Source organism: Pseudonaja textilis, chromosome 1 (assembly GCF_049901715.1).
Source record: "Pseudonaja textilis isolate UNSWEBS1 chromosome 1, rPseTex1.2, whole genome shotgun sequence".
In the NCBI taxonomy this organism is placed as follows: domain Eukaryota; kingdom Metazoa; phylum Chordata; class Lepidosauria; order Squamata; family Elapidae; genus Pseudonaja; species Pseudonaja textilis.
The window spans coordinates 6954160-6981535 of record NC_141990.1 but is presented as its reverse complement, the minus strand read 5'-3'; the positions used below and the strand labels follow the sequence as shown (position 1 = coordinate 6981535).

General features: G+C 42.5%; 1 protein-coding gene across 5 annotated transcripts in view; it reads left to right on the top strand.

Annotated features, from left to right (window-relative positions):
• The window catches only part of VMP1 (vacuole membrane protein 1), a 143561-nt gene extending 118841 nt beyond the window's left edge, over positions 1-24720 (top strand). For 3 of the 5 annotated variants that reach the window (XM_087925147.1, XM_026710161.2, XM_087925136.1), the window contains 2 exons: positions 20880-20979; positions 23472-24720. In XM_087925147.1, the coding sequence (XP_087781273.1) occupies positions 20880-20979; positions 23472-23615 (244 nt within the window). In that variant the 3' untranslated portion in view covers positions 23616-24720. Of the gene's footprint in view, positions 1-2318; positions 2444-20879; positions 20980-23471 lie in introns of those variants that run through there. The other 2 variants (XM_087925151.1, XM_087925143.1) reach the window with 2 other exon arrangements.
• The last annotated feature ends 2656 nt before the right edge of the window (positions 24721-27376 follow it).

The following is a 27376-nucleotide window of genomic DNA, read 5'->3' as shown; positions in this document are numbered from 1 at the left end:
AAAAAAATGCAACTAAGACGATTAAAGGCCTGGAGACAAAAATATATGAAGAACCATTTCAGGATTTGGGTATGGCCAGTCTAGAGAAAAGAAGGACTAGGGGTGACATGATAGCAGTCTTTCAGTATTTGAAGGGCTGCCACAAAGAAAAGGGAGGGTCAATTTATTCTCCAAAGCATCAGAAGGCAAGACAAGAAACAGTGGATGGAAACTAACCAAGGAGAGAAGGAACCTGGAATTAAGGAGAAACTTCCTAACAGCGAGGATAATTAACCAGTGGAACAGCTTGCCACTAGAAGTTGTGGGTACTCCATCACTGGAGGTTTTGAAGAAGAGACTGGACAGCCACTTGTATGAAATGGTATATGGTCTCCTGCTGAAGCAGGGGGGTGGGCTAGAAGACCTCCAAGGTCCCTTCCAGCTCTATTCTGATTAATTGATATTAACATTCGAATTTCTAAGGAAGGAACTAGTATATAACGGGATGGAATCTTCTCTCTGGCTCTTTCTATTTCTATGTCTCTCTCCATGCCTGCCTGTCTTCTCACTGCAATTCCACAGAGCTTAATTCAATTTCTCTTTGCTCCAAGAGACCTAAATTCCCACATTGGACTTTTTGATTGTTGGTGGTTCCTTGACCGATAGGGTAAGCAACTTCTAATATAAACAGAGAGCAAACCCCTTCCTTCGGGCACTGATGACATTACCTAGTTGGGTCATGAAACGTCTGCAAGACAGGCCTGCAAGACTTTTAACTATACAATTTGGGATGAACACCCTTTGAATGGTGTGGGAGTAGGAATGGATTTCCAGAGGAAAAAAAATTGCAGACTACAAGAACCAGGAACCCTACTCAGGTGACCCTGAGGACACAGATAAACCTCCAAGTGGCCTCAACGACCCTCTAAAAGGATGCAAATGACCAGCTGTCTGCAAGGACTATAAATCCTTCCATTCCCCACTATCCTGTCAGAACTGAAGAAGCTTCTTTGACAAGAAGAGAAACGTCTTCAGAGGAAAAATAGAAAGTCCAAAGTTGCCTTCTGTAAAAGCACTTTTGGGACAAGCATAACCTGGAGGACTGAGAATCTCTACAGACGTCTACAAGAAAACCACCAAGCTCAGAGAGCTACACTTTTCTTTATATCAAAAAATGCTCGTCAAACAAACCATGGAGTTGCCATCTTGCTTGCTTTCCTACCTGAGCTGTTGGAGTTTCAAAGGCAACTTTAGAACTTAGCCCAACAACTAACTGCAGCTTTCTCAATGGTGATGTGTTTGTTTTTTTTCCCCTCCACTTCTTGTTTTTGTTCAATGTACAGCCTGATGGAATTAATATCCATGATTTATACTCTTGGTATTTTCTAAGGCGGGAAATTTGTCTGAAGGATTCTTTGGGGATATGAAATGTCTGGAAGTCATCGCTCTTGAAGTATGTAAACGTGACATGAGAAGACGCTTTCTACCAAACAGCTGAAGTATCTGAATAACATTCTTGAAAGACTCAGTGCTGGAATAAATCTGTGGCTTGCTTGTTCCTTTTTTCTTTTCCTTAAATCATCTCCGGAACTTCGGAATAAAACTTGGTTGTTGTTTCTTCCTCTCTGCCAAATTAAATCAGCACTCATTGATTAGATCTCAGTGCCAATGGCTCATGGGCCGCTCCCGTTGCAACATCAAATATTCTGCTGAGTGAGAGATTTCTTTTTTTCAAGCACGCAAATCTGGGGATGGAAAGTAGAGTAGCATTTTCTCTCACAATTACTCATCGGTATTTGAACGCCATGAAGCATCTTTACAAGAAAACAAAAAAAAAAGGAGTTTGCCGGATTAAGAAGTTTATCAAACTCTTGATGTCAGGCTTCAAAAATGTTCTCGAGAGAAAAGATTCTTGGAAAATCGTCCTAATTTTTGACTTTTAAAAAAATCAGAATTTCCTTCCCACCTCCTCCCATCTCTAACACTATCTCATCCGTTTCTCTCTAGGGCAGCCTACAAAACAAATCATGTGTAACCGTTACTAGAATCACAGAGATTCCATCAGAACCAAAATGGCTTAACATAAACATTTTTTCAGCGAAATTCTAATGTTACCGTAGAAATGCCATTAATTTCAGTTAATTTAAATAAAGGTAGGCTGAGCATTATGCTATGTAGAATTTAAACATTTTAAATTTTCACTCTATCTCACACCTGGAAAGGATCTAAATTAAATTTAATTTAAGAGAGCCGAAAGGCTGGAATTTATATATTCATTCAGTTTGTTGGTTTCTTTGTATCCTACTTTTATTATTTTTAGAAATAACTTATTTTTGCAGGATCCAGTCTCGGTCAGTCACCAGAACCAGAGCCAGATTGGATCCTGCAACATTATCCTGGGACATATGTATATTTGCCTTCATTTGTAACTTATTTTTATTTTTACAAATAAAATTATGAATTATATTGATTCATTCAATTTATTTATCAATTCTAGTCAATTGCATTAAGGCTGTTATAGCTACCGCAATGGAGAAAGCATTTATTTTTCCAGATTTTGTTTTTTAATTGTAGTATGAATAGAAAACTTAGAAAGCCATACTGAACCTGAGCAAAATAGTTTATTAGAAATAATTAATACCACCTTCTCCTTTAATTTAAGATAATTTAATTTAATTTATCCATTATTATAGACCTTGAGCTGGACTAATAAAATCATTTCCTTAACAAGTTCCTTAACCTTCCAAGTTTGGAACCTCAGTTTAAAAAAAAAAAATCAATCCATCAGCTAAATTAGAACACTTACAAAAATTACTCCTTTGGCATGACATTCCATGAAAGAAGAAGAAAATCAGAAATAATGAGTACTAACTTGCAACTATATTTGCAAGCTGTCCGGAGTCTCTGAGAGTGAGTTTTGGGCGGCTACATAAATTTTCTTAAATAAATGAACAAATATGGATTTAACTTAAATATAAAGACATACTTAAAATATAAGGAAAGAAATGAAATGGTATAGGTTCTCCTGCTTGAGCAGGGGGGCTGGACTAGAAGACCTCCAAAGGTCCCTTCCAGCTCTATTCAATTCAAAATCCTGAGTGTAAGATTCACACAACAGTGGAATAATTTACCTTCCACAGTTGTGAATTCCCCAGTCTCGCATTTTGAAGTTCTGTTACACCAAAGTAGACCTTTGTTTGGTTCCGGAAAGTAGACTGACCTGGAGAAGCTAAGATGTGAAAATACATACGTACTTATGCACATACATACATACACAGTCAAATTCCTTGTGTGTCCAATCACACTTGGCCAATAAAGAATTCTATTCTATTCCATTCCATATTTTCTATTCTATTCTATTCTATTCTATTCTATTCTATTCTATTCTATTCTATTCTATTCTATTCTATGGCCCATCAACCATTTTCATACCTGGAAATGCTGCAGCCTGGTCCTTAGAGCTTCTTCTCTAATGAAGAGAACCCCAATTTTTTTTGGGGGGGTGGACACTTCTGACTGCGCTCCCTTCTCCAGAAGTCTGCCCAAATGCCTGAGAGGAGGCTGAGATTAGAGAAATTCTTTTGTCTACGTTTAGAATTGATGTAGGGTTCCCAGGATGCAAGGAAGAGATCCCAATGTACCCTGCAGGCTTTCCGGAAAATGGGTTTTTCCAGATTTGGGGTTTTGCTTTCATTGTCTTTCCAGATGTTAGGATTAGGCAAGCTGCATTTGCAAAAGCAAACATACAAATCCCCCGTGTATTTTATTTCCTTGGCCAGACATAGAAACGTACTTTGCTGCACGATATTTTCTTTTGAAATACAAATGTGAGCTTTTTCAGTACCAGCCATTCAAAATTAAAGATCACAACATCGCAGATTTGAATACACTTTAGCTGCCCCTCCCCTCAAAAAAAAAACCAAACCTTGATTAACTCAAAACATAGGGTATTCTCTCACAAAATTTTACTGAATGGCATGACTTTTGTTCAAATGTTGTGGGTTTTTTTTAAATTAAGCAAGAATGCCTGATTATATCAACTTGGATTTAAATTATACTGAATGGTGTGTTGGTTGGTTTTTAAAGTCAAGATTTAATCAACAAATACTTCTTCTTTAAGATTTTTTTTCAAGACAAAGTTAAAATACAAAACTCCCAAAAATTCCACACCCCCCCACAAAAAATACAAAAAACACAAAACAGTCAAAGTATTAAAAAGACGCATAAAACCCCACATTATATACATATTATTTCCTCTAGTTGAATACTGATTAATACAGTACTACAACATTAGTTCCCACCCTTTGCAAAATGGACCCTCCCCAAAAATTTTAAGCTACTATATCTATTTGCAAATTGTTGACCTGTCTTCTATATGCAATATTAGTGACAAAGTAGTTAACAGGAAGAACAATAATAGTAAAACAAAACAAAATATTTCAAAACTGTCTGTTAACAAACTGTTATTGTAATCCACTCGTAGAAAGTTCATTTAATTATATAATTTTGGCTTTTTTTAAAACTGCGGGGAAAAATGTGCCATTCAGTACAATTTTAAGAAATTAACCATTTTTTAATCATTTTATTTCATTTGTTTGTTATTTCCTTGTCAGCTGCCTGATTCTGCATAAACTTGCGAAGATTTCTGGCTTTGAAAATGACTGTGTTTTGGCTTAGGTGCACTGTTTTTTCAATATAGGATAAGTGCTGTAAAATTGGCCGTGTTATATCCTATCAAGTGAATCTCCTTCATTCCACTCTGGTAATTTTTCTCTCTCTGCTGCCCTGTAATTAATGTGCTTCCAATACTTATTTAAAAGGAAAATATTCCCTCTATAACCTTATTGAAATTTCTACTTGGAAAATCTTACTTTGACAAAGTACAATGTGATCTTAGGGAGAAGAACAATATTCGAGAAAGGAGATTCACAGTAAACTGACTTTAAAAAGAAGTTTGGAAATATACAGGTAGTCCTCAACTTACGATCACAATTGAGCCCAAAATGTCTGTTGTTCAGTGAAACATTTGTTAAGTGACCTTTCTTGCCAGAGTTAAGTGACTCATTGCAGTTGTTAAGTTAGTAACCTGGTTGTTAAGTGAATCTGGCTTCCCCACTGACTTTGCTTGTCCGAAGGTTGCAAAAGGAGATCACATGGCCTTGGGATACAGCAACAGTCATAAGTATGAACCAGTTGCCCAGCAACTGCATTTTGATCACATGATCATGGGGATGCTACAAAGGTTGTAACTGTGAAAAATTGTCCTAAGTCACTTTTTCTGTGCCGTTGTAACTTTGAATGGTCACTAAATGAACTGTTGTAAATCAAGGACTATCTGTATTATGTAGTTGGGCTCAGATTTAAAGCACAGATAGTCCTTGACTTATGACCACGATTGAGCTCAAAATTTCCATTGCTAACCAAGACGGTTAACTGAGTTTTGCCCCATGTTACGACCTTCCTTCCTTCCCCTAATTGTTAAGAGAATCACTTACAGTTGTTAAGTTTGTGACACGGTTGTAAAGTGAATATAGCTTCCCCATTGACTTCGCTTGACAAAAGATGATCGGTGATCCCTGGACACTACAACCGTCGTAAATATGAATCAATTGCCAAGCATCTGGAGGCGAATCACAGGACCATCAAGATGCTGCAATGGTCTTAAGTAAGAAAAACAGTCATATGTCACTTTTTCAGTGCTGTTGTGACTTTGAACTCATGACAGCTTACGTCTTTTTGTAAAACTTGTGGGTTACGGAAGGCGCTACCACATTCCTCCTGATCTGAAGGTTTAAACAGGGAGAGAGTTTAACTGAATTGGTCTTATTTAACACTCAGTTAGTATGACAAGCAATATCTAACAAAATGAAATTCAGTGGTGACAAAGCTCAGGTTCTACATTTAGGCAAGAAAAATCAAATGCACAGGTACCGTGTAGGTGGTACCTGGCTCAATAGTGGTAACTGTGTGAGGGATCTCGGAGTCCCAGTGGACAATCCCTTGAATATGAGCCAGCCGTGTGCTGCAGCTGCCAAAAAAGCCAACACAGTTCTAGGCTGCATTAACAGAGGGATAGAATCAAGATCAAGTGAAGTGTTAATACCGCTTTATAAGGCCTTGGGAAGGCCACACTTGGAATGCTGCATCCAGTTTTGGTCCCCACGGTGTGAAAAGGATGCTGAGACTCTAGAAAGACTGTAGAGAAGAGCAACAAAGAGGATTGGGGGACTGGAGGACGAAACATGATGAAGGGTTGCTGGAACTGGGTATGTCTAGTTTGATGAAAAGAAGGGCTAGGGGAGACATGATAGCAGTCTTCCAATTTCTTGGGAGCTGCCACAAAGAAGAGGAAGGCAAGCTATTCTCCAAAGTACTTGAGGGCAGAAGCAACAGATGGAACCCAATCGAGGAGAGAAGCAACTTAGAACTATGGAGAAATTTCCTGACAGTGAGAACCAATTCATCAGTGGAACTACTTGCCTCCAGAAGTTGTGAATGCTCCAACACTGGAAGTTTTTAAGAAGAGTTTGGACAACCATTTGTTCTGAAGTGGTGTAAGGTTTCCTGCTTGAGTAGGGGGTTGGACTAGAAGACCTCCAAGGTCCCTTCCAACTCTGTTGTTCTATTCTATTCTAATATCCTTTAAAATATTCGACAGTGTGATTGATTCCCAAGCCTTTTCCTCTCTTTAGTGCAGCCAACCATCTCTTCCCACAGAATGAATCAGAAACTAGTGGAATTCTATGTTTTTCAGTCTTGTGCCTGAAAAGGTAATTCAACAGCAAGTGGAAAGAGAAAATTTAATTTAATAAAGGAGAGAGAGAAGAAGAAACATAGATGTGAAAGAAGCTCTAAACGAACTGTTGGGGTTTTTTTTTTAAGCAGACCACAACTGCATAATAATGAGGGTTTTCAGAGGATGAGGTCAAAGAGGGGAATTTCACCCACAAGGATTTAACCCAGCTTTTGAATTGCCAACTACCAAGTCATGTGAACTGGGAAGCAGGAAATCAGAAACCTTCTTTATAACCAAGTTAAACAGACCAGCAAATTTATGGTGAGGCCCTAGGTGTTCTCTGAGCTTGGTGTTTTTCTTCCTGATGTTTCATTACCAAACTAGGTAGCATCATCAAGGCAGGCAAACCAATTTGTTGTTGTTTTTTTAATAGATTTATTTTTGTGACAAAACCCTTTGTGTTGTTGGAATGGTATTTATCTCAAGTGCAAAGTAACTAACAGAGTTGGAAGGGACCTTGGAGGACTTCTAGCCCAACCCCCTTGCTCAAGCCAGAAACCCTATGCCATTTTAGACAAATGATTGTCCAAATCTCTTCTTAACAACCTCCATGTCATGAAATTTCTCCTTATTTCTAGGTTGCTTCTTTCCTTGGTGAGTTTCCATCCGTTGCCTCTTGTCCTGCCTTCAAGGGCTTTGGAGAATAACTTAACTCTTCATTGTGGCAGCCCCTTAGAAATTGAAACACTGCTAACAAGTCAAGGACCAACTCTGGCTGGGAATGAGATAGGCAAATACAGGAAGCGACAAAAATTTAATCCCTTCTATTTTGAAAAGTGAGAACTTTGGAAAATCAGCCTCTCAGGTTTTGTCCCTGTAGTTTCTCTTGCCTTCCCACCCCACCCCACCCCCGAATTATTCAGAATTTGGGCCCCACCAAAATCAATTCTACCAGTTTCTGGATTTGTTCTGAATCACCCTGTAGATATTTTTTGTTCTTGTTCTTTGACCTGTAACAGATTGCAAATCGAGAAAGGGTGATTTTTCTTCAATGGTGGGAGAATTTTTTTTTTTTTATCGCTACAGGAAGTGACAGCTCATTCCAAGAAACACACCGGCCGTTATTGTTGCTCTCGTGACAGCCTGGAGGGTGTGTAAAAAACGTGGGGGAAGGTACAATTTCAAGGTTGGGCTGAGCCAGGTGGAAGGGTGTGTCGCCAGATTGTGGGTGATAAGGAGAAAGTGAGAGGAGGATGTTTGAGGAAGAACAGCCATGCTTTAATTCAGTGTTTCTCAACCTTGGGGACCTTAAGATGGGTGGACTTCAACTCCCAGAATTCTGAGAATTGGAGTCTACCCATCTTAAAGTCCCCATGTTTGAGAACTACTGAGTTAGCTATTTCTGCTTTTTCCTGCTTCCTTGAGAAGTCTTTTTTCCTGGACAAAGTCTTGGAGGAACCTCTACTCAACTTGCTATCCCTCAGAACTAGCAATGTTCTTGTCTTTTAGTTGTGTTCAGTCTTGCTTGAACTGAGATTATTTCAGAGTCCGTACATGTCCGTTGTCATTCCTGCATGCCTGCATATTCCATCAACGGCATGGCTTGGAACTAGGTTTATTTGAAGGACCATCTTCTCCCAGTGACTTCTGCCCAACCCACCAGGGTAGGGAAGCAAGGACTGTTACGGGTCCCCTTTCCTAAGGGAGTCCATTTAGTGGGACCAAGAAGAAGGGCCTTCTCTGTGGTGGCTCCCTCCCTGTGGAACGTTATCCCTGCAGAGATAAGATTGGTCCCCGTTTTTGAGACTTCTGGTCAAGGCCCTGACAAAGGCCCTGACCCCAAGGTGATAAGAAGCCCGAAGTCTTACTGTTGTCAATAGGTATGTGGAGGTTTATTGGTTTTGTTACTGAGAAAGACAGAGATAGATGGATGGATGGATGGATGGATGGATGGATGGATAAAAGAGATAATAGATGAGTGGTGGATGGAAGATAAATGATAGGTAGGTAGATTAGATAGATAGATAGATAGATAGATAGATAGATAGATAGATAGATAGATAGATAGATAGATAGATAGATAGATAGATATGGATGGATGAATAAGAGATGGATGGGTGGATGGATAAAAGAGATAATAGATGAGTGGTGGATGGAAGATAAATGATAGGTAGGTAGGTAGGTAGATTAGATAGATAGATAGATATGGATGGATGAATAAGAGATGATGAATGGATGGATGGATGGATGGATAGATAGATATGGATGGATAAGAGATGATGGATGGATGGATGGATTTCTTATAACAATCTAGTTTGGTGGAATGATTGGTTGATTTGTCAACCATCAACATAGGAGGTCCAAGGATGGCCTCTCTGCAAGAATGGTCTCTTTGCCATTCCCAACACCATCCCCTTCTAAAATAGGGCTCCCCCATCCCTGAGCTATATATATTCAGCTATATATATATATATTTTAAGACACCCTTGCCTGTTCTACTCTTGTTTGCGTTTTCTCCTGGTTGAAACTCGACGCCAAGGTTCTAGGATTGAAAGGGTGCATTGAGAGAGGGCGAAAACTGTGACTCAGTCTGAAATCACCCATAAATACATGCTTTTTGGGAAAGCCCGATTGTATAGTTTGCATAACATCCTCTGTGTTAAGGGCTCAGCTGCAATTCTTCTCCACTGCGTTACTTCCTTCGAGGCAACCTGTTTCAATGAACTGCTTGTCTGTCTCTTGGGGTAGGTGGATGACTGAGGACCTGACTCATGTAGTTATCAAAGAACACAGCTTCAGGGTTGTGAGGTCAGTTCTCATGTGCTCCCACTACCACCCCAGAAAAAAAAAAACCCAGAAAATCCCCTAGGCCCAAGGGTGGGCAACGTACAACTGTCTAAATGGCTTGCCTGAGTCAAGTTGAAAACTGCCAGGCGAAAAAAGTGATGGGGGGAAGGCAGAGTCGGTTAGCAAAGCCAAACGCACAACCAAACCAGCCTTTTCTTCTTGGACAACAATTATTGGTCTGCTTCCAGGATGCTCAATGCAAGACATGATGGCCCCTTGCTTGAGAGTAGTCAGAAAATGTGTGTGTGTGTGCGCGCGCGCACACATTTTTGGATTTTTTTTGAAGTTTTGGAATTTGCGGGGGAAAAAATTGATTAGACCTAATCCTTCCTTTCCTTTCTTTCATTTATTTCATTTCTTTCTCTTCCTCCTTCCTCCCATTCCTTTAATTCCTTTCTCTCTTCCTCTTTCCTTTTTTCCCTGTCTCCTTCCTTCCCTTTCTTTTCTCCCTTCCTTTCCTTTAATTCCTTTCTCTCTCTCCCTCCCTCCTCTTCCTTCCCTTTCTTTCCTGTCTCCTTCCTTCCTTCCTCCCTCCCTCCCTCCCCTCCCTCCTTCCTTCCTTCATCCTTCCTTCCTCTCTCCCTCCCTCCTTCCTTCCTCCCTCCCTCCTTCCCTTCTTCCTTCCTTCCTTCCTTCCTCCTTCCTCCCTTCCTCCCTCCCTCCCTCCTTCCTACCTTCCTTCCTCCCTCCCTCCGTCCCTCCCCCCTCCCTCCTTCCTACCTTCCTTCCTCCCTCCCTCCCTCCCTCCTTCCTTCCTTCCCTTCCTTCCTTCCTTCATTCCTCCTTCCTCCCTCCCTCCTTCCTTCCTTCCTTCCTTCCTCTTTCCTTCCTTTCTCCCTTCCTCCCTCCTTCCTTCCTTCCTCCTTCCTTCATTCCTCCTTCCTCCCTCCCTCCTTCCTTCCTTCCTTCCTTCCTCTTTCCTTCCTTTCTCCCTTCCTCCCTCCTTCCTTCCTTCCTCCTTCCTTCCTTTCTCCCTCCCTCCCTCCCTCCCTCCTTCCTTCCTTCCCTTCCTTCCTTCCTTCATTCCTCCTTCCTCCCTCCCCTCCCTCCTTCCTTCCTTCATCCTTCCTTCCTTCCTCTCTCCCTCCCTCCTTCCTTCCTCCCTCCCTCCTTCCCTTCTTCCTTCCTTCCTTCCTCCTTCCTCCCTTCCTCCCTCCCTCCCTCCTTCCTACCTTCCTTCCTCCCTCCCTCCGTCCCTCCCCCTCCCTCCTTCCTTCCTTCCTTCTTTCCTTCCTCCTTCCTTCCTTTCTCCCTCCCTCCCTCCCTCCTTCCTTCCTTCCCTTCCTTCCTTCCTTCATTCCTCCTTCCTCCCTCCCTCCTTCCTTCCTTCCTTCCTTCCTCTTTCCTTCCTTTCTCCCTTCCTCCCTCCTTCCTTCCTTCCTCCTTCCTTCCTTTCTCCTCTCCCTCCCTCCCTCCCTCCCTCCTTCCTTCCTTCCCTTCCTTCCTTCCTTCCTTCCTCCTTCCTCCCTCCCTCCCCCTCCCTCCTTCCTTCCTTCATCCTTCCTTCCTTCCTCTCTCCCTCCCTCCTTCCTTCCTTCCCTTCCTTCCTTCCTTCATTCCTCCTTCCTCCCTCCCTCCTTCCTTCCTTCCTTCCTTCCTCTTTCCTTCCTTTCTCCCTTCCTCCCTCCTTCCTTCCTTCCTCCTTCCTTCATTCCTCCTTCCTCCCTCCCTCCTTCCTTCCTTCCTCTTTCCTTCCTTTCTCCCTTCCTCCCTCCTTCCTTCCTTCCTCCTTCCTTCCTTTCTCCCTCCCTCCCTCCCTCCCTCCCTCCCTCCTTCCTTCCTTCCCTTCCTTCCTTCCCTTCCTTCCTCCTTCCTCCCTCCCTCCCCTCCCTCCTTCCTTCCTTCATCCTTCCTTCCTTCCTCTCTCCCTCCCTCCTTCCTTCCTCCCTCCCTCCTTCCCTTCTTCCTTCCTTCCTTCCTTCCTCCTTCCTCCCTTCCTCCCTCCCTCCCTCCTTCCTACCTTCCTTCCTCCCTCCCTCCGTCCCTCCCCCCTCCCTCCTTCCTTCCTTCCTTCTTTCCTTCCTCCTTCCTTCCTTTCTCCCTCCCTCCCTCCCTCCCTCCTTCCTTCCTTCCCTTCCTTCCTTCCTTCATTCCTCCTTCCTCCCTCCCTCCTTCCTTCCTTCCTTCCTTCCTCTTTCCTTCCTTTCTCCCTTCCTCCCTCCTTCCTTCCTTCCTCCTTCCTTCCTTTCTCCCTCCCTCCCTCCCTCCCTCCCTCCCTCCTTCCTTCCTTCCCTTCCTTCCTTCCTCCTTCCTCCCTCCCTCCCCCTCCCTCCTTCCTTCCTTCATCCTTCCTTCCTTCCTCTCTCCCTCCCTCCTTCCTTCCTTCCTCCCTCCTTCCCTTCTTCCTTCCTTCCTCCTTCCTCCCTTCCTCCCTCCCTCCCTCCTTCCTACCTTCCTTCCTCCCTCCCTCCGTCCCTCCCCCTCCCTCCTTCCTTCCTTCTTTCCTTCCTCCTTCCTTCCTTTCTCCCTCCCTCCCTCCCTCCCTCCTTCCTTCCTTCCCTTCCTTCCTTCCTTCATTCCTCCTTCCTCCCTCCCTCCTTCCTTCCTTCCTCCTTCCTTCCTTTCTCCCTTCCTCCCTCCTTCCTTCCTTCCTCCTTCCTTCCTTTCTCCCTCCCTCCCTCCCTCCCTCCCTCCCTCCCTCCCTCCCTCCTTCCTTCCTTCCCTTCCTTTCCCTTTTTCCTGTCACCTTCCTTCCTTCCTTCCTAATTTTTATCCCATCTTTATTACTTCATAAACAACACAAGACAAGAAACATACCAAAAATTCCTCCCTCCTCCTATTTTCCACAGAACAACCCTGTGAGGTGGGTTGGGCTTAAAGAGAGTGTCACCGTACGGCTTTTATGCCCTAAGCTGGGACTAGAATTCACCGTCTCCCAGTGATTGACCCAAAGTCACCCAGCCGGCTTTCATGCCTCAACCAACATTGGAATAAGAGAGGGGGGCTGTTTCAAATCAGTCGTGCTGGGTCACAACATTGGCCTTCTGACACGTCTATGCCTCAGCTCTTGTCAGGTATCCTTATAGACATGGGTTTAAGGCTCTTCGGAAAGTGAACTAAATTATGTTCGGTCTCTCTTCTGGTTCCTAGAAAACTGGACTTTCTTGTTTTTGACTTTTCAAGACATTTCGCTTCTCATCCAAGAAGCTTCTGAGGAATGATAGGCAGGCAGGCAGGCAGACAAAAGAGGATGGATGGAGAGAGCAAGAGAGATAAATGACAGACAGATAAAAGAGGATGGAGAGAGAGAGAGAGGTACATGATAGATTAGATAGATTAGTAGATCGATTAGCTAGATGGTAGGTAGGTAGGTAGGTAGGTAGGTAGGCAGGTAGATAGCATGTAAATGAAAAGAGGTGCTAAAACAGGCAGGAAATCCATGTGACCTGAGAGAAAAAATACCTGGAGAGGGCATCCCCATCCTGTCTTTATGTTTGGCATCCTCATGAGGACTAGTAACACCCTCTTTTAAATTTGCCACCTCAGAACTGTAGATTAAGCTGGACTTCATGACTGCACCCCACACCTCTGGCTTGAGCGAGTTGATCAAGCCTCCAAACACACTGTGCTTTGCAAGGGAAGTAGGAAGAGGAGATAATTCGTCAGCCGATAAGGGCAGATCCGCTTGCAAATAGCCTTAACTGGAAAAAACTGGAGTTCCCCTCTGATTCAAGACAAGGAGATTGGGCGATGGTTAACCCCGTGCGGTGTTATCCTAAAAACCAACCCAAATGCTTAATAGAGAAGCATTCAGGGCTGTTGAGTCTTAGCACAAACCCTGCAAATCACACATTAGCACAAACCTTGCCATTCACCTCTTAGAGACCAAACCTCACGTGGGATTACGATTTTTTTTTTTTAATTTGAGTTCTGTGGAGGTTCTTACCTGTTTTTTGTTTTTTTTTGCATCATGAAAATTTGAGGGCTCCTGAAATGACTGGCGCTTGGATCACCAAAAGGCAGTGGATGTGGTGTAAACATCATTTAGTGTGACTTGGTCTCCCAATGTTTAACAATCCCTTAACTAACCATCCAAGCAGAGAATACATGGAAGAAAATTGCTTGTTTGTAGAGTAAAAAGGAAGATTTTATTCTTGTTTGCGGAGATGAATACCAATTCGATCATGGGGCACACTGTGTTTTTTTCTCCGTAGCCTACCTCGCTGGTTTGTTGTCGTGGGGAAAATAAGACAAGCAAGGAATATGTGTTCCACCTTGAGTTATATATAAAAATAATTAAAGCAGGATTTATTTTTATTATTTTTTTGAGAAAAATGTTGGTTAGGAAATACAGAGCCTTGAGTTTGAATTAATAGCAGCGAGATAGGTAATACGAACATGATTTTTTAAATCACATGTTGCTTTCAGAAGCACAGAGAGATCAATTCCTCGCGTTCTCCGGGAAAGGAATTGAACTGTGTACATATACAGTCTGTCGGTATAGAACAGGATGACTGGGACTTAAAAACAGTTTTTCTTTCGAAAGGGTTGTGTCCTTGGTGAAAGTAAAACAGGCAATTCTTTTCAGAGGTTGAAAAGGGTCCCTAGCAATTTTTCAAATGTAGATTCTGAAGCCTTTTTTTGTGTGTGCAAAGGTATAGAAACGGATGCCGAAGGGCAGAGTGAAAAGATATGTGGCATCCTGCATTCATCCCAGTGACAAAGCTTTGTGATGGAAAACAAAGGATTTAGGAGAGTATTGAAGTCATTTTTATCGGGATTTGTGTTTTTGAAAACCAGCTTTTAATTGGAGCATAGATTTAATCGTGACACTCCAGAGTTCAAAGGTACAATTTTAAAAGAAAGTTCCTTTGCCTCGTGCTATTTTAAAACTAGGATTTGACAGTCCTGAAAGCACAAATGTTCAAGAAGTACAAAAAAAGGGGCAAACTCACATTTATTTACAATGCCCGTCCATACAATTAGGGTCATATTCAAAGAACGTTTTAAAATTATTACGTTTCCAACAAATTACAATCCAAAGGATTTCAAGTAGGCTATTTTGATTCTGGCTAACTTGTGCATTTGAACCTGGGGTTGCATTTATAGCCCCTAAGTTATACTTCAAGAAAAAAAGAAAATAAGATCCAGCGTCATTATCTTCAATACAAATGTTAAGGATTGTGATTTGGTACAATTATACCTCCATTCTATGGAATTAAAGCCCATTTCTTGCTATTAAGAATATTATAGAGAGTTTTCCCCCTGAACTGTTGAATTACAGTTGTGCTTTTCCTTAGAACGATAGATTTGAGGACGCAATTTTATATACATTTGCTTTGTCTACTTGTTTAAGAATAAGTCCTTGAATTAAATAAAGCTTATTTTTCAGTTGAGTGCAGGTATGGTTTCCTGCACTTCCCCTGAACTGCTTATTCTCAGCACCCAAGTGATTTCTAATATATGATTTTTTTTTTTTTCTATGCACAAATATTTTAATCGAAAATATCTGTGGGAATATATGCCACCAATGCAATTGATCTATGCCAATTTTCTTCTCTTATTTATATTTCCTACTTCTTAATCGCCTTCTTTTGAAATTGGAAAGAAATTTGGAAGACCTCATTAAGCCACCACATAATTTTAACCTCTTCACCTATATTTAACCGATAGACATGCATTTAATATTTTAACTGGGCTCTGCATAATTAAAGGAAGTGTATAAGTTCAGGGGGAAAAGGGAACTAGCACTTCTAAGGTTATTAACAAAAATGCCCCAAGGACCAAAAGCCAAGATATAGATTGTAAAAATGAATAATTTCAATAAGATGCAGAAAAATTATCAGGGTGGAAGCTTTTTTTAAACCGTGTATCTGTAAATCAGATAAAGGATTTGTAATTCACGCAAAATTAGCAAAAGTTTAGAATCATTTGCCCCAGGTGGGTAGCTGATTAGCTTCAGAAATAAAGTCAAAAACCATATTGCTGTTGGGTAAAACTTCATTCCTAAAATTGCTTCACCCCCATATTTTTATATATCTAATTTTGAAAAGCCCCTAGAAAACTGGAACTTCTTTTTAAATAAGAACTCACACAGCAGCACGCATTGATGTTCATTTCTTGGTGGTTAATTAAAAATGGTTCATTAAAATTAATTAAGCATTTGTTTAAAAATGGTTAATTAATGGACAATCGTGGCTGAAGGACTGCTACTTTTAGACAATCTCCTGCGATCTACAAAAATGAAAGTCTTTCCCAGCTATAGCACTATATAAATTAAATTAATACGCAGTCCTATTGATTTTTTTTTTGTGTAAGTTTTATTTGAGTTTTTACAAAAAGAAAAGAAATACAAGTAAAATATCTTTTTTGAAAGCAGCTTGATCCCGGGTTACATCTCTTCGTACAGACACAAATTCCAGTTCGTGCTCATTTTTATATTCCATTCCATATCTTGTTACCATTTTCCATTTTCTACATAGCTTTTCCCCTCTTTTAACTTTCTTAGTTTTATTTTATTTCATCTCAATTCAAATCATTGTACTTATATTCTTTGTCTGTCCTGTTTCAACTGTCTATTATCTTTTCTCATTAAACAAAACTTCTCCTGTAATCACTGGTTGGAGTATGACACCTTTATATCTTTCCCCTAAAATTATAACACTTAATAAAATATATAACTTCCATTCAGATTCTGCTTGGCACATTCTAAAACTACACACTGTATTCTTGAAAAAAGAAAAAAAATTATAAATGTATAATATATACATAAAACAACAATCCATTCAATTCAATTCTATCATCAATATTAATATTCATTTAAATCTTAACATTTTGCACATTACTTTTCAAATAAATATCATACTTCTGTGGGAACAATTATAAACTTCCCATAGTTAATATTGTTGAAATATTTTTTTTCATCCTCGGTAGCCATCCTTTCAAGGGATTAAGCATTAAGAAGTTGTTCCGTTTTCTACCTTTGTAAAACCCTTTTTTTCCCAAGATCAAAAATGTGTTTTTTATTTTCCTTTCACTATATAAGAGAAACCCATTTCTCTTACCTATCTTACATGTTTGCATGTTCTAAAACAACATTCCATACATGAGAAATAGGTATCTAAAGCTTTTCCCCTTAATTAATAATCCACAATTAAAACTAGAGGCGGAGATCAAAACCACCCAACTGAGAAGAGAAAACAACAACTATTTTAACATTATTTAAAGCTGTTTTTATTTTTCCCCTCTGGGGGTTAAAAACAGCAAACTTTCAGTAATTAGCAGGGTTGTATAAACACATAAACATCCTTGCAGGTCCACGGCATAACCTATTAAAAACCTGTACCAGTCGGCTGATTTGAAAGATGATTATTTTATGGCATGCTTGATTACCGGAAAGAAAGTTATAAAAGAGAGAGAGAGAAAAAAGTGAATGGTTGATTCATAAAAAGCAAACCTTACCCGGATTTTGAATGTTGGTTGGACTTTATTCTGTAGTTAAATTTCAATAGCAAGTGGGTTTAAACCCTTAAACAGAGATGCTACTCATTTAATACTCATTGTCTGGGCATTTCTTATCTCAGATCTGCTGACTCTCTTTTGAAAGTTTGAAGAGTTTACCCTGATGAGGCTTCCGTGTCATCTTTACTGAAGCGCAGATTGGCCTGTAAAAGATGACTCGGTTTGCCAGGCAAGGCATTGGGGATCAGTCATACCAGAAGGATGATGAATCTTGATTTTTAGGGAGGGAAGGGTTGCCTATAAGGTGAGATATTTTCTTAATATGATATCACTCTTCCTTTTTATGATCCTGCCGTTTTTGAAAAGATCGTGTTGGAAGAAAACCGTGCTGTAAATATTTGGAGATGGGGCTCTAATTTTCTCAGTGAGAATCACTTTTTTAAAAAGGAAACTGCATGGCACATTATCACATTTTATTTTTCTAGGATTAAGGTTTTCCAAGGATTGAGGAGCTGTTCCTGGGATAAATTGGGAGGCCAGGTTTTGGGATGGATACGTACCAGTAAAAGTCCATGTTAGGGCATGTCCGTCCGTGGTCTTAAAACTTTCCAGTCCAGTAAAATAATTGAATTTTTGGAAGCCACAGGGGTGCTTTTTAACCTGTGTATCTTGTTAAAAGAGTGAGGATATTGAAAAGAACAAGACGGATTTCTTCCCCATCCAAAAATCTAAATCTCCAAGAGAGCCTAACCTTGGTTATTTAAAAAAAGAAAAACAGTAGTCCTCAACTTACAACCGCAATTCAGCCCAACATTTCTGCTGTTAAGCAAGACATTTGTTAAGTGAATTCTTCCCATTTTGCAGCCTTCCTTGCCACAGTTGTTAAGCAAATCACCACAGTTGTTAAGTTAGTAATACAGTTGTTAAGTGAATATGGCATTGACTTTGTCAGAAGGTTGCAAAAGGGGATCACATGACCCTGGGGCACCTCAAAACCGTCATAACAATGAACCAGTTACCAAACATCCAAATTTTGATCACGTGACCACGGGCATGTTGTGACAGTCGTGTGAAAAACGATCATAAGTCACTTTTTTCAGTGCCATGGTAACTTCAAACAGTCACTAAATGAACTGTTGTAAATTGAGGGCTGCTTGTATAAGAAATAATTGCATTATTGTCCAGGCTTGTTCAGTGTTTGGTTTTCTGTTGATTTAGGGCGCACCTGCGCTGTTCAGACCTCGATGTACGTTTGACAAAAGAATGTTGTGAATGTATTTATTTATTCCATTGAGATGCTGCTGATCTTAGAGTCCAAAGCAAATCGCATAGGAAGCCCTAATCTAATTTCATTGAGAATATTTGTTTTTAATACTTCGTCCACTTGGGAGAAGGCGAGTGGTTAGGAAAAATTTCCCTGCCGCACAAATCCCCCTTTTGGGGTTCTGGCAATCCTGCCATAGAAGAAAACCCCCAAAGTGGGGACCCCTATGAGATTCAGGAGATGGCGTTGGAGTCAGCCAGGCCTTCCTGAGTGCAGTTGCTGTGTCCAAGCAAGGAGCCCAATTTTTGGTTTTCCCTGGCATTATTATCTCTTCCAAATGTGTTGGATGACAGGTTCAGAAGACAAGTTTCTCTGTTAATCTTTCTTTCTTTCTTTCTTTCTTTCTTTCTTTCTTTCTTTCTTTCTTTCTTTCTTTCCTTCTTTCTTTCCATCTTTCTGTCTTTCCTTCCTTCTTTCCTTTGTTTCTCTTGCTCTTTTTCTCACCATCTCCTGTTCTCTTTCTCTCTCCATCTCTTGTTCTCTTTCTCCCTCTCCCTCCCTTTCTCTTATGTTCTTTCTCTTTTTATCTCTTACCCTCTCTCTTTTTCTTTCTTTCTCTTTTCTTTCTTTCTTTCTCTTGCGTTCTTTCTCTCTCTCTCTCTCTCTCTTTTTCCTTGCTTGTTTACCTTTCTTCGTCCCCACCCAGCCAGTCCACAAGAGACCATCATCGGTGGCTTCCTCCATCTCTGACCCACTTCTCCCATTTTTCTCCAGCACCTTAAAGGGCACATTGTCCCTGCTGCTGGAGAGACACCCCCCCCCCCCTCTGCTTCTTTGCTATACGGCAAGAGGCCACAGACCCAGAATGATACCTGCTTTGGCCTGATCCTGGCTTGGTCGAGATGGCAGGGAAGGGCTGAATACACTGGTAAAGAAAAACACTTCTCCACCTCCACCCCCACTCATAATCCTTCCAGAGGATGCTGGGGATCACTTTGGAGGGTGGGGGGCTTCCCGTGTGGATTCCAGCTTTTCCTTTGCTCCAGAAAGAAGGCAGCCCTTGGCTGGGCTTCTCCCCCAAGCCTATCCCTCTTATTTGTGCCAACCCAGCATTTCTTTCTATCTTAAGGAAATGTGGCCATCAGGAGCCAGTCCGTCTGCCGCATTAGCCAGCCGGGAAACACTGCGGCTCGATTCAGAAGCCAAGATTCTTTGTTAATCAATCACCTTCTCTTTCTTTTTTTTCCCACTTTCTTTCCTTTTCTCTCTTTCTCTTTCTGTCTTTCCCTTTCTCTTTCTTTCTCTTTCTTTTATTCTTCCTTCCTTTCTCTCTCTCTCTCTTTCTCTTTTTGTCTCTGCCTCTTTTCTCTTTCTATCTTTCTTTTATTCCTTTCTTCCTTTCTCTTTCTATTTCTGTCTTTCACTTTCTGTCTTTCTCTTTTTTCTGTTTTACTCTTCCTTCCTTCCTTTCTCTCTCTTTCTGTCTCTGTATCTTTATCTTTCTTTTATTCTTCCTTCCTTCCTTCCTTCTTTCTTTCTTTCTTTCTTTCTTTCTTTCTTTCTTTCTTTCTTTCTTTCTTTCTTTCTTTCTTTCTCTATCTTTGTCTTTCTTTCTTTCTTTCTTTCTTTTATTCTTTTTTCCCTTTCTTCCTCTCTCTTTCTCTCTCTTTTATTCTCTTTCTTTCTTTTTCCTTTCTCTTTCTCTCTCTGCCTTTTTCATTTTTTTCCACTTTCTGACTCTTTTTCGTTCTCTTTCTTTTGTTATTTCTTCTTTCTCTTTCTCTCTCTCTCTCTCTTTCTCATTTTTTTTTCTTGCCTTCTTCCTCTTGAGTTTTTCTTTTTTCTTTTCATTGCCTGACTTTTGATGGGAGGTACCTTTCTTGCAGCCTGGGGAATGCATTCTTTTCGGGATAAGGCCCTGGGGGCCTCGGGGTGGTGGGGGAGGGTGGGAGGGGGAGGGGAGGGAGGGATGACGCAGGAGTTGTCCTAATAAGGACTTGGTTTGGGGCAGGCCCGCCTCTTCTGGACAGGTCACCAGTGGGAGGCGTGCAGTTTCCTTTTTAAACGAGGGCGACTGACACCAGCCAAGTCATTTCCTTGCTGATCGGCTCAAACCAGTTCTTACAGGAACCCTGGGTGATAAATGGTGGGGAATTTTCTAAAGTCACCCAGTGCCAACCGGCACCGGCCTGATGCCCAGGGGGTTGCCCAACTTCAGGAAGTGCCAGCCTGCTGCAGCTTCAGACCTTTCCTCTCTGCGCCCGGCTGGGTGGCTTTTTTCGTTTTCTTTTAAGCTGATCTTGCCAACTTGCCAAAACAATTTTTTCCTCTCAACTTTTTGACTTTTTCTTTTCTTTTCTTGGCTGGTCTAATAACCCACCCATCCACCCTTAATTTTTTATTTTATTTTATTTTACACCGGCCCGTGCTTTTTTCTGTCTTCTGAGCCATCCCCTTCCTTTCCCTTCCCCGAGGGCTGATTTTTCTCCCCTTTTTAAGCTTTCATTGGGTAAGTTGTTCCCCTTCCAATCATGTTTCTTGTGCTCTCTCTCTCTCTTTTCCCTCCCACCCCCTTCTCTTCCTCCTCTCCCCCTTCCCCCAAATGCCCGGCCTCATGCAGCAAACTGCCCCCCCCTTCGACTTCACCCATAGCTCCGTGCCTGGCATCGGGGCATCTCTGCAAAAGCCTTTTCAAGAATACTTGGAAGCTCAGCGGATCAAGCTGCACAGCAAAGCCAATGAGGCCCCCCAGGTAAGAAATCTCACCTTGTTTTCCTTTCCTTGGGTCGCACTTTGCTCCGTTTCCCCCCCCCCTTTTTTTTTGCTGGCATTAGAGGTAAATAGCAAAAATCTCTGAATCTCTAGGTTAAGCAGGTTAAGAAATGGATTGCGTTGAGAATATTTGTGGCTAGGCGGTGAATAAAAATTGAGAAATCTCTAGATACCGGTATTTCAATCCCGGGAAGATTCTTTAGCCATGTATTATTAGTTTGCTTGAAGAGTCTTTCTCGTATTTCTTCCTTCCTTCCTTCCTGGCGCGTCTCACCTTAATTCATCCCCGGAAGCTGGGCCTTTGAGAGGAGAAAAGCGAACCGGTCTTAGAGAATTATAGAAAAGTGTGGTTTTCATTCTTAACTTTTGACTTCACTTGCTCACCGCTGCCCTCCCGCGTCTCGAAGGGAAACCTTGGGAGTTGAGAAGACTTCCTCCCAAATCTTAGTCCCCCTTTGGATGGCCGACACTAACTTTCTGCAACCGATTTTATGTTTTTTAATGGATGCCCGAGGGGACGGAGCAGAATGGCCGGCTGTCCTTAAACTGGGGCTTTCAACCCAGGAAGGAATGAGAACCATGTCAGTTTTTTTGCCAGCAACTCCTGTCATTCTAGAATCGAATAATAGTGTTGGAAGGGGGCTTGGAGGTCTTCTAGTCCAACCCCCCTGGAAACCCTGTCCCATTTTGGACAAATGGCTGTTCAATTTCTTCTTAAAAACCTCCAGTGATGAAGCACCCACAACTTCTGGAGGCAAAGTTGTTCCACTGGTTAATTGTTCTCACTTTCAGGAAATTTCTCCTTAGTTCTGCATTGCTTCTCTCCTTGATTAGTTTCCATCCGTCGCTTCTCTTCCTGCCTTCTGGTGCTTTGGAGAATAACTTGACCCCCCTCTTCTTTGGGGCAGCCCCTCAAATATTGGAAGGCTGCTTTCATGACACCCCTTCTCGTCCTATTTGAAGGCAGGGTAAGATGCAAGGGACGGAAACTAATGAAGGAGAGAAGCCACCGAGAACTAAGAAGAATTTTCCTGACAGTTAGAATAAGTTAACTTGTCTCCAGAAGTTATGAATGCTCCATCTCTGGAGGTTTTTAAGAAGAGATTGAACAGCCCTTCGTCTGGAATGGCGTAGGGATTCCTGCCTGAGCAGGGGGTTGGACTAGAAGACCTCTAAGGTCCCTTCCAACTCTGTTATTCCGTGCTGTTATTCTTATGCAGACTTGTACTCATTGATCCATTATAGAAGCCATTTTACAGAATCTGTTCTCCTTAGGCTGCTCCAATTAAAAGCTGCCTGGGGCACCGCAGCCAGCCGAAAACTGTCTGGATAAATTACCCAGTCTTGATAACTCCCACGTTTATTCTTGAGAAACCGAGGAGGCCAAAGCGACTTCCTGGAAGGATGCTGACCCACGTATTACTCATCTCCCCACGACCGGCCACTTAATTCTTTCCAGTAATAGAATTGGTCACTGGTCAGCTGCCTCCCGTATTGCCTGTTACTCTTGCTCAAAGTTCTACCACCCAACCAAGCCTTATTATGGGAGTTTCCATTGAACCCAGGACCTTCTGCATGGCTCTGGGAGGAAACACGGACTCGGCCACCCCAAAGAGCTGAGCAAGCCTGCCCTGCTTCCAACAAACCTGCCTCCCGTCAACCTACAACTCAGATAGTCCTCAACTTAAGAATAGCAATAGCACTTAGATTTATATACCACTTTATAGTGCTTTACAGCCCTCTCTAAGCGGTTTACAGAATCAGCCTCTATTGGGCCCAACAATCTGGGTCCTCATTTTACCCACCTCAGGAGGACGGAAGGCTGAGTCAACCTTGAGCCTGGTAGGATTTGAACTGCCAAATTGCAGGCAGCCGGCAGTCAGCAGAAGTAGCCTGCGGTACTGCACTCTAACCACTGCGCCACCGGGGCTCATTTAGTGACCGTTCAAAGCAACAACGGCACTGAAAAAAGTGACTTAGGACCACTTTTTACACTTACGACCGCTGAATCATTCCCACAGTCATGGGATCAAAATTTAGGCACTGGGCAACTGACTCCTATTTATGACGGTTGCAGCGTCCCACGATCTGCTTTTGCGACTTTCCGACAAGCGAAGTCGGAATGGGGAGAGCTGGATTTGCTAAACAACCGTGCCACTTATTTTTACCACCATGGTGATTCACTTAACAACGGTGGCAAGACAGTTGGTGGGGAGGCCAAATTCACTTAACGACCGTGCCACTTATTTTACCCTGGCAGCGATTCACTTAACAACCTTGGCAATAACGTTTGAAAAACGGGATAAAGTTTGCTCCACCAACGTCCAGCGGAGCGACAGGAATTTGGGGCTCCATTGTGATCGTAAGTTGAGGACGACTCCTATTTTTGTAGCACGCATGACCCTAATGTTCTTTCTTTTTTTTTCTCTCTCCCTCTCTCTCTCTCTCTTCCTCCCTCCTCTTTTTCTGCAGGGTGAAAACTGGTTGTCCTGGACATTTGAGAAATTGGTTATAATTATGGTGTGCTATTTTGTCTTGTCCATTATTAACTCCATGGCCCAAAGTTACGACAAGCGTGTCCAGCAACGCATGAACTCCGAGAGGAAAGCGAAATGAGCAGGATCAGGAAAGGAAGGGAGGGAGGGAATCCAACCCACCCCAACTTCCACTGGAATAACCAGCCTTGCGTTTAATAATAGTCATCATCCTCATCCTCATCCTCATTTGCAAAAGAGGGGCAGGGTTATGGGGGGGGGCGGGGGCGGGTAAGGCTGGACTCTGGTTTCAGCAACTCTGCCGTTAGTTACGGTTCCCGCAGGCCACCGTCTCCACGTTAAAAGGTAGCAGATGCACCCCTTGTTTCGATGTAAATTAATTAATTTGGTTTTACATACGTGCTTTCCCCCCACTTCTGAATTGACTACATGGCTGGGTTTAGGATTGGGGCGGGGTGGGTTTTTTTTTTCCTGCCTTCCCTTGCTTTTTTTTTTTTCTTCTCATTTTTAAAGAAAAGTTTCTGGCTTTCCAGAACTTTTAGGGCTACTGTCCATGATGTTTAACGTTCAGCCTCTCCCCGAAGGGTGTAAAAACCATCTTCATCTTAACCTGGGCGATCTTAAGATTCACTAGCAATGGGGCGGTGGCCGTTTTGACGAACATCTGGAAATTCCCCCATGTCATGTTCACGGAAAGGGCGGGGAGCTTCGTTCTTCTTTCCCTTGGGCCTGTTTAGAAGGGCATTAAATCAACACCCTCTCAGATCATTCCAGACTCCCCCGTTTGGGTCTTTTAAAACCTGTCCCGAGTCCTTCCTCCTTTTTGTGAGTGTGTCCGTATTCCGGTTAAATCTTCCCCTCCCAATTTTTTTTTTATTTTATTTTATTTGTAGTTCCTTTGCACAATCTTTCAAAAAAAAAAAAAACCCACCCTGTTTCAAATGAATGCTTGCTCCGCTCCTTTGCAAGTTCTCCTCGGTTTTTGGGTTTTTCCCACTCTTTGCTCAGATCAAAGAACTAAACGGGGTGGGGTTTTTTGGTTTTTTTTGGACATTGTTCAGTTATTTTTATTTATTTAACTGACCCGGTAGCCCCGATACCTGGAGCCATCCTTGTGTTGGATTTTATAAAAAATGGTTTAACTCTCGCCGTGTTTAGGAAATGCAAGAGGAAGTTGGTTTGTAAGATGCAGGAAAGGTAACTGGAATAAACAACATTCAAAGATAGTTTCCCGGTGCCTCTTTTTGTCTAAAAGTGGGGTGGTTATAAAACAGTCGCTTCGTTTTGAGTGCCTGCATCTCAGAAAAATTGGAGAGGACCGCCCTATATCTAAAGCAGGGGTCTCCCCAACCTTGGCCACTTGAAGACTTGTGGACTTCAACTCCCAGAGTTCCTCAGCCAGCTTTGCTGGGAGTTGAAGTCCACAAGTCTTCAAGTGGCCAAGGTTGGAGACCCCCTGATCTAAAGGACCACCAATAGGCAGATTCAGAGGAGGACACTTCCTGTGTTCCCGGATAAGGAGAGCCTCCTCATTTCCAAAGCGTGGGTGGGAAGGAGGACATAGCTTGGTTCATAGATGTTTGGGCCTGATTGGGCACCTGGGTTCCTTATGCACGGAGACAGTTTCTCCTTTCTGGCACGGTGCTGTGGGGCGAGGCCTCCTTTTTCTCAGCGTCATAACTTCCCCCTCCTGTCTTTAAGACAGGTCACCTGCTCTGTCCCAATGTGTAGAACACCTGAAGAACATCTTGTTTGCTGGAGAACATCTTCAGAAGTTTTGGTGGGACAGAATTGGACCTGACGGGAGTCCCTGGTAGAAATTCCATTTTTCTTTTTAAAGGTGTTCTCAGCTTTGGCTAACCTAAAGTCGGTTGATTTTAGCGGATGCTTGGTCTTGCCCAAATCTATTTTTAAGGTCGCCTTATGCGTGGTCATCAGAGCAGGTGGGCTTCTGGCAGATTATCCTCTGTTTTGGTCAAGCGAGTGGTATGTCTCCCACCTTCTCCCACTTGTGTGCCCCTCCCCTGCCTCCCCCCCCCACCTTCCTTCCTGTCTAGCATTGTGACACCTCCTTGGCGTGTACCTTTCTGTCGGATAGCTTATCAGACTGATGTTGACTGTTGGATGTCATGGCAACAACAGTCGGTAGGCTGTCTGACATTTTGGTATCTTTCATCTTGACTGTGTCCATCCATCCATCCATCCATCATCTCCAACCTGTTTGTCCGGCCTGCGGGGGCAGCCTTGACATTCACATTTAAAAAAAAAATAAGAAAAGAAAAGAAGCGGATCTCCTTGGATATCTAAAAATCTCCGTGTCCTTCGTGTTGGCCATCTTGAGATACATTGGGAGCCCAAGTCCCTCAAGGTCTTCCGGCAGGTAGGTTTCCAGAGGGGCGAGAAGCTCCGCCTTGAGACGGCGGGTGGAATAAGATGTCCTCAGAGCAGGGGGAGAAAATAAAAAGGACGTCCATTATTTAGGGATGGAGGAGACACTCGTGCCAATAAATTAAATCCAGATTTCTTCAAACTTCTCTCAGCTATGCAAAACGGTGCTTGGGGACCTCCTCATGTCCTATACCCTTTGCAAGATCTTCTGAGCAGGATCTTCCAGAGGAAACAGTAGAAGGGAAAAGAAGGAGGGTTTTGCGGCATTTCATGGTCATCCATCTTGGCTTGAGAAGGAAACTTCTGGAAGGGTTTTCGTGCAGGCCAGTTTTCCGCTCCCCTGGCAGGATTTCAGTCCTCCGGCTTTTGATCGGGCCTTCCCGTTGGACGACGTTTCTCAACCTGCTCGGCAGCTTGAAGGTGGGTGGACTTCAACTCCCAGAATTCCCCAGCCAGGCAGGGAAGAATTCTGGGAATTGAAGTCCACCCTCTTCAGGTTGAGAAACATGACCGTAAGCAGCTCTTCAGCCTGCAAACCCACAATATCGGCGCAAGGTAGTCCTCATCTTACAACCACAATGGAGCCCAAAACTTCCCTTGCTAAGTGAGACAGTGTTTGGCCCCATTTTACAACCTTTCTCTCCACCGTTGTTAAGTGAAACACTGCTGCTGTGAAGTGAGTAACACAGTTGTTAAGTGAATCTGGCTTCCCCATTGGCTTTGCTTTTTAGAAGGTCGCAAAAGGGGATCACCACACCGCAACGGTCATAAATATCAGACGGTTTGGCCAAGTGTCTGAATTTTGATCACAGGGATGGGGAATACCGCGGTGGTTCTAAGTGTCATAAATCATTTTGTTCAGTGCCATTTTAACGTCCAGCGGTCACTAAATGAACGGTTGTAAGTTGAGGACTACCTGTATGGGTTAAAAGTAGCCATGGATCTTCTGTAGTTTCCTCCTCTTGGCCAAAACCTAACAGTCTTTTGAAGAACTGTGCATACACAGTGGTGAAAAATAGGATGTAAAAATAGAAAACAACACTTGAATCCACGGTATAAGTACATACAAGTCCCCAAATTTAAAACTTCTTCCACTCTCAAGTTTGCTCACCCTTTTTTTATTCTGCCTGGGTTGTCTTGAACTGTCAGTTTCTGACATGTAGGATATTTTCACTTTTGTTAAATGCCAAAGTACCTGTAGCCCATAAAAGATTTTTCATGAAACGCCAAGTAGCAGAATACTTAACGGACTAGACACTAGAACTTCTGGAATGGTTTGTATTTTCTGCCAGAGTCCTATTAATTGCTGAAAATTAAGTGTTTACCACCCTGGCCTATGGACCTGTAAATGCCACGCTGGCTGTGGAGAGCAGGGAGTTGGGTAAGAATTGTATAGCACAAGCCAATACCATCTTGGAACAAAACCACCTGAAACTGTGGCTGATGGGAAGAAACGAAGAGGAATAGCTAATAATTTTTATTATTAGCTATCCA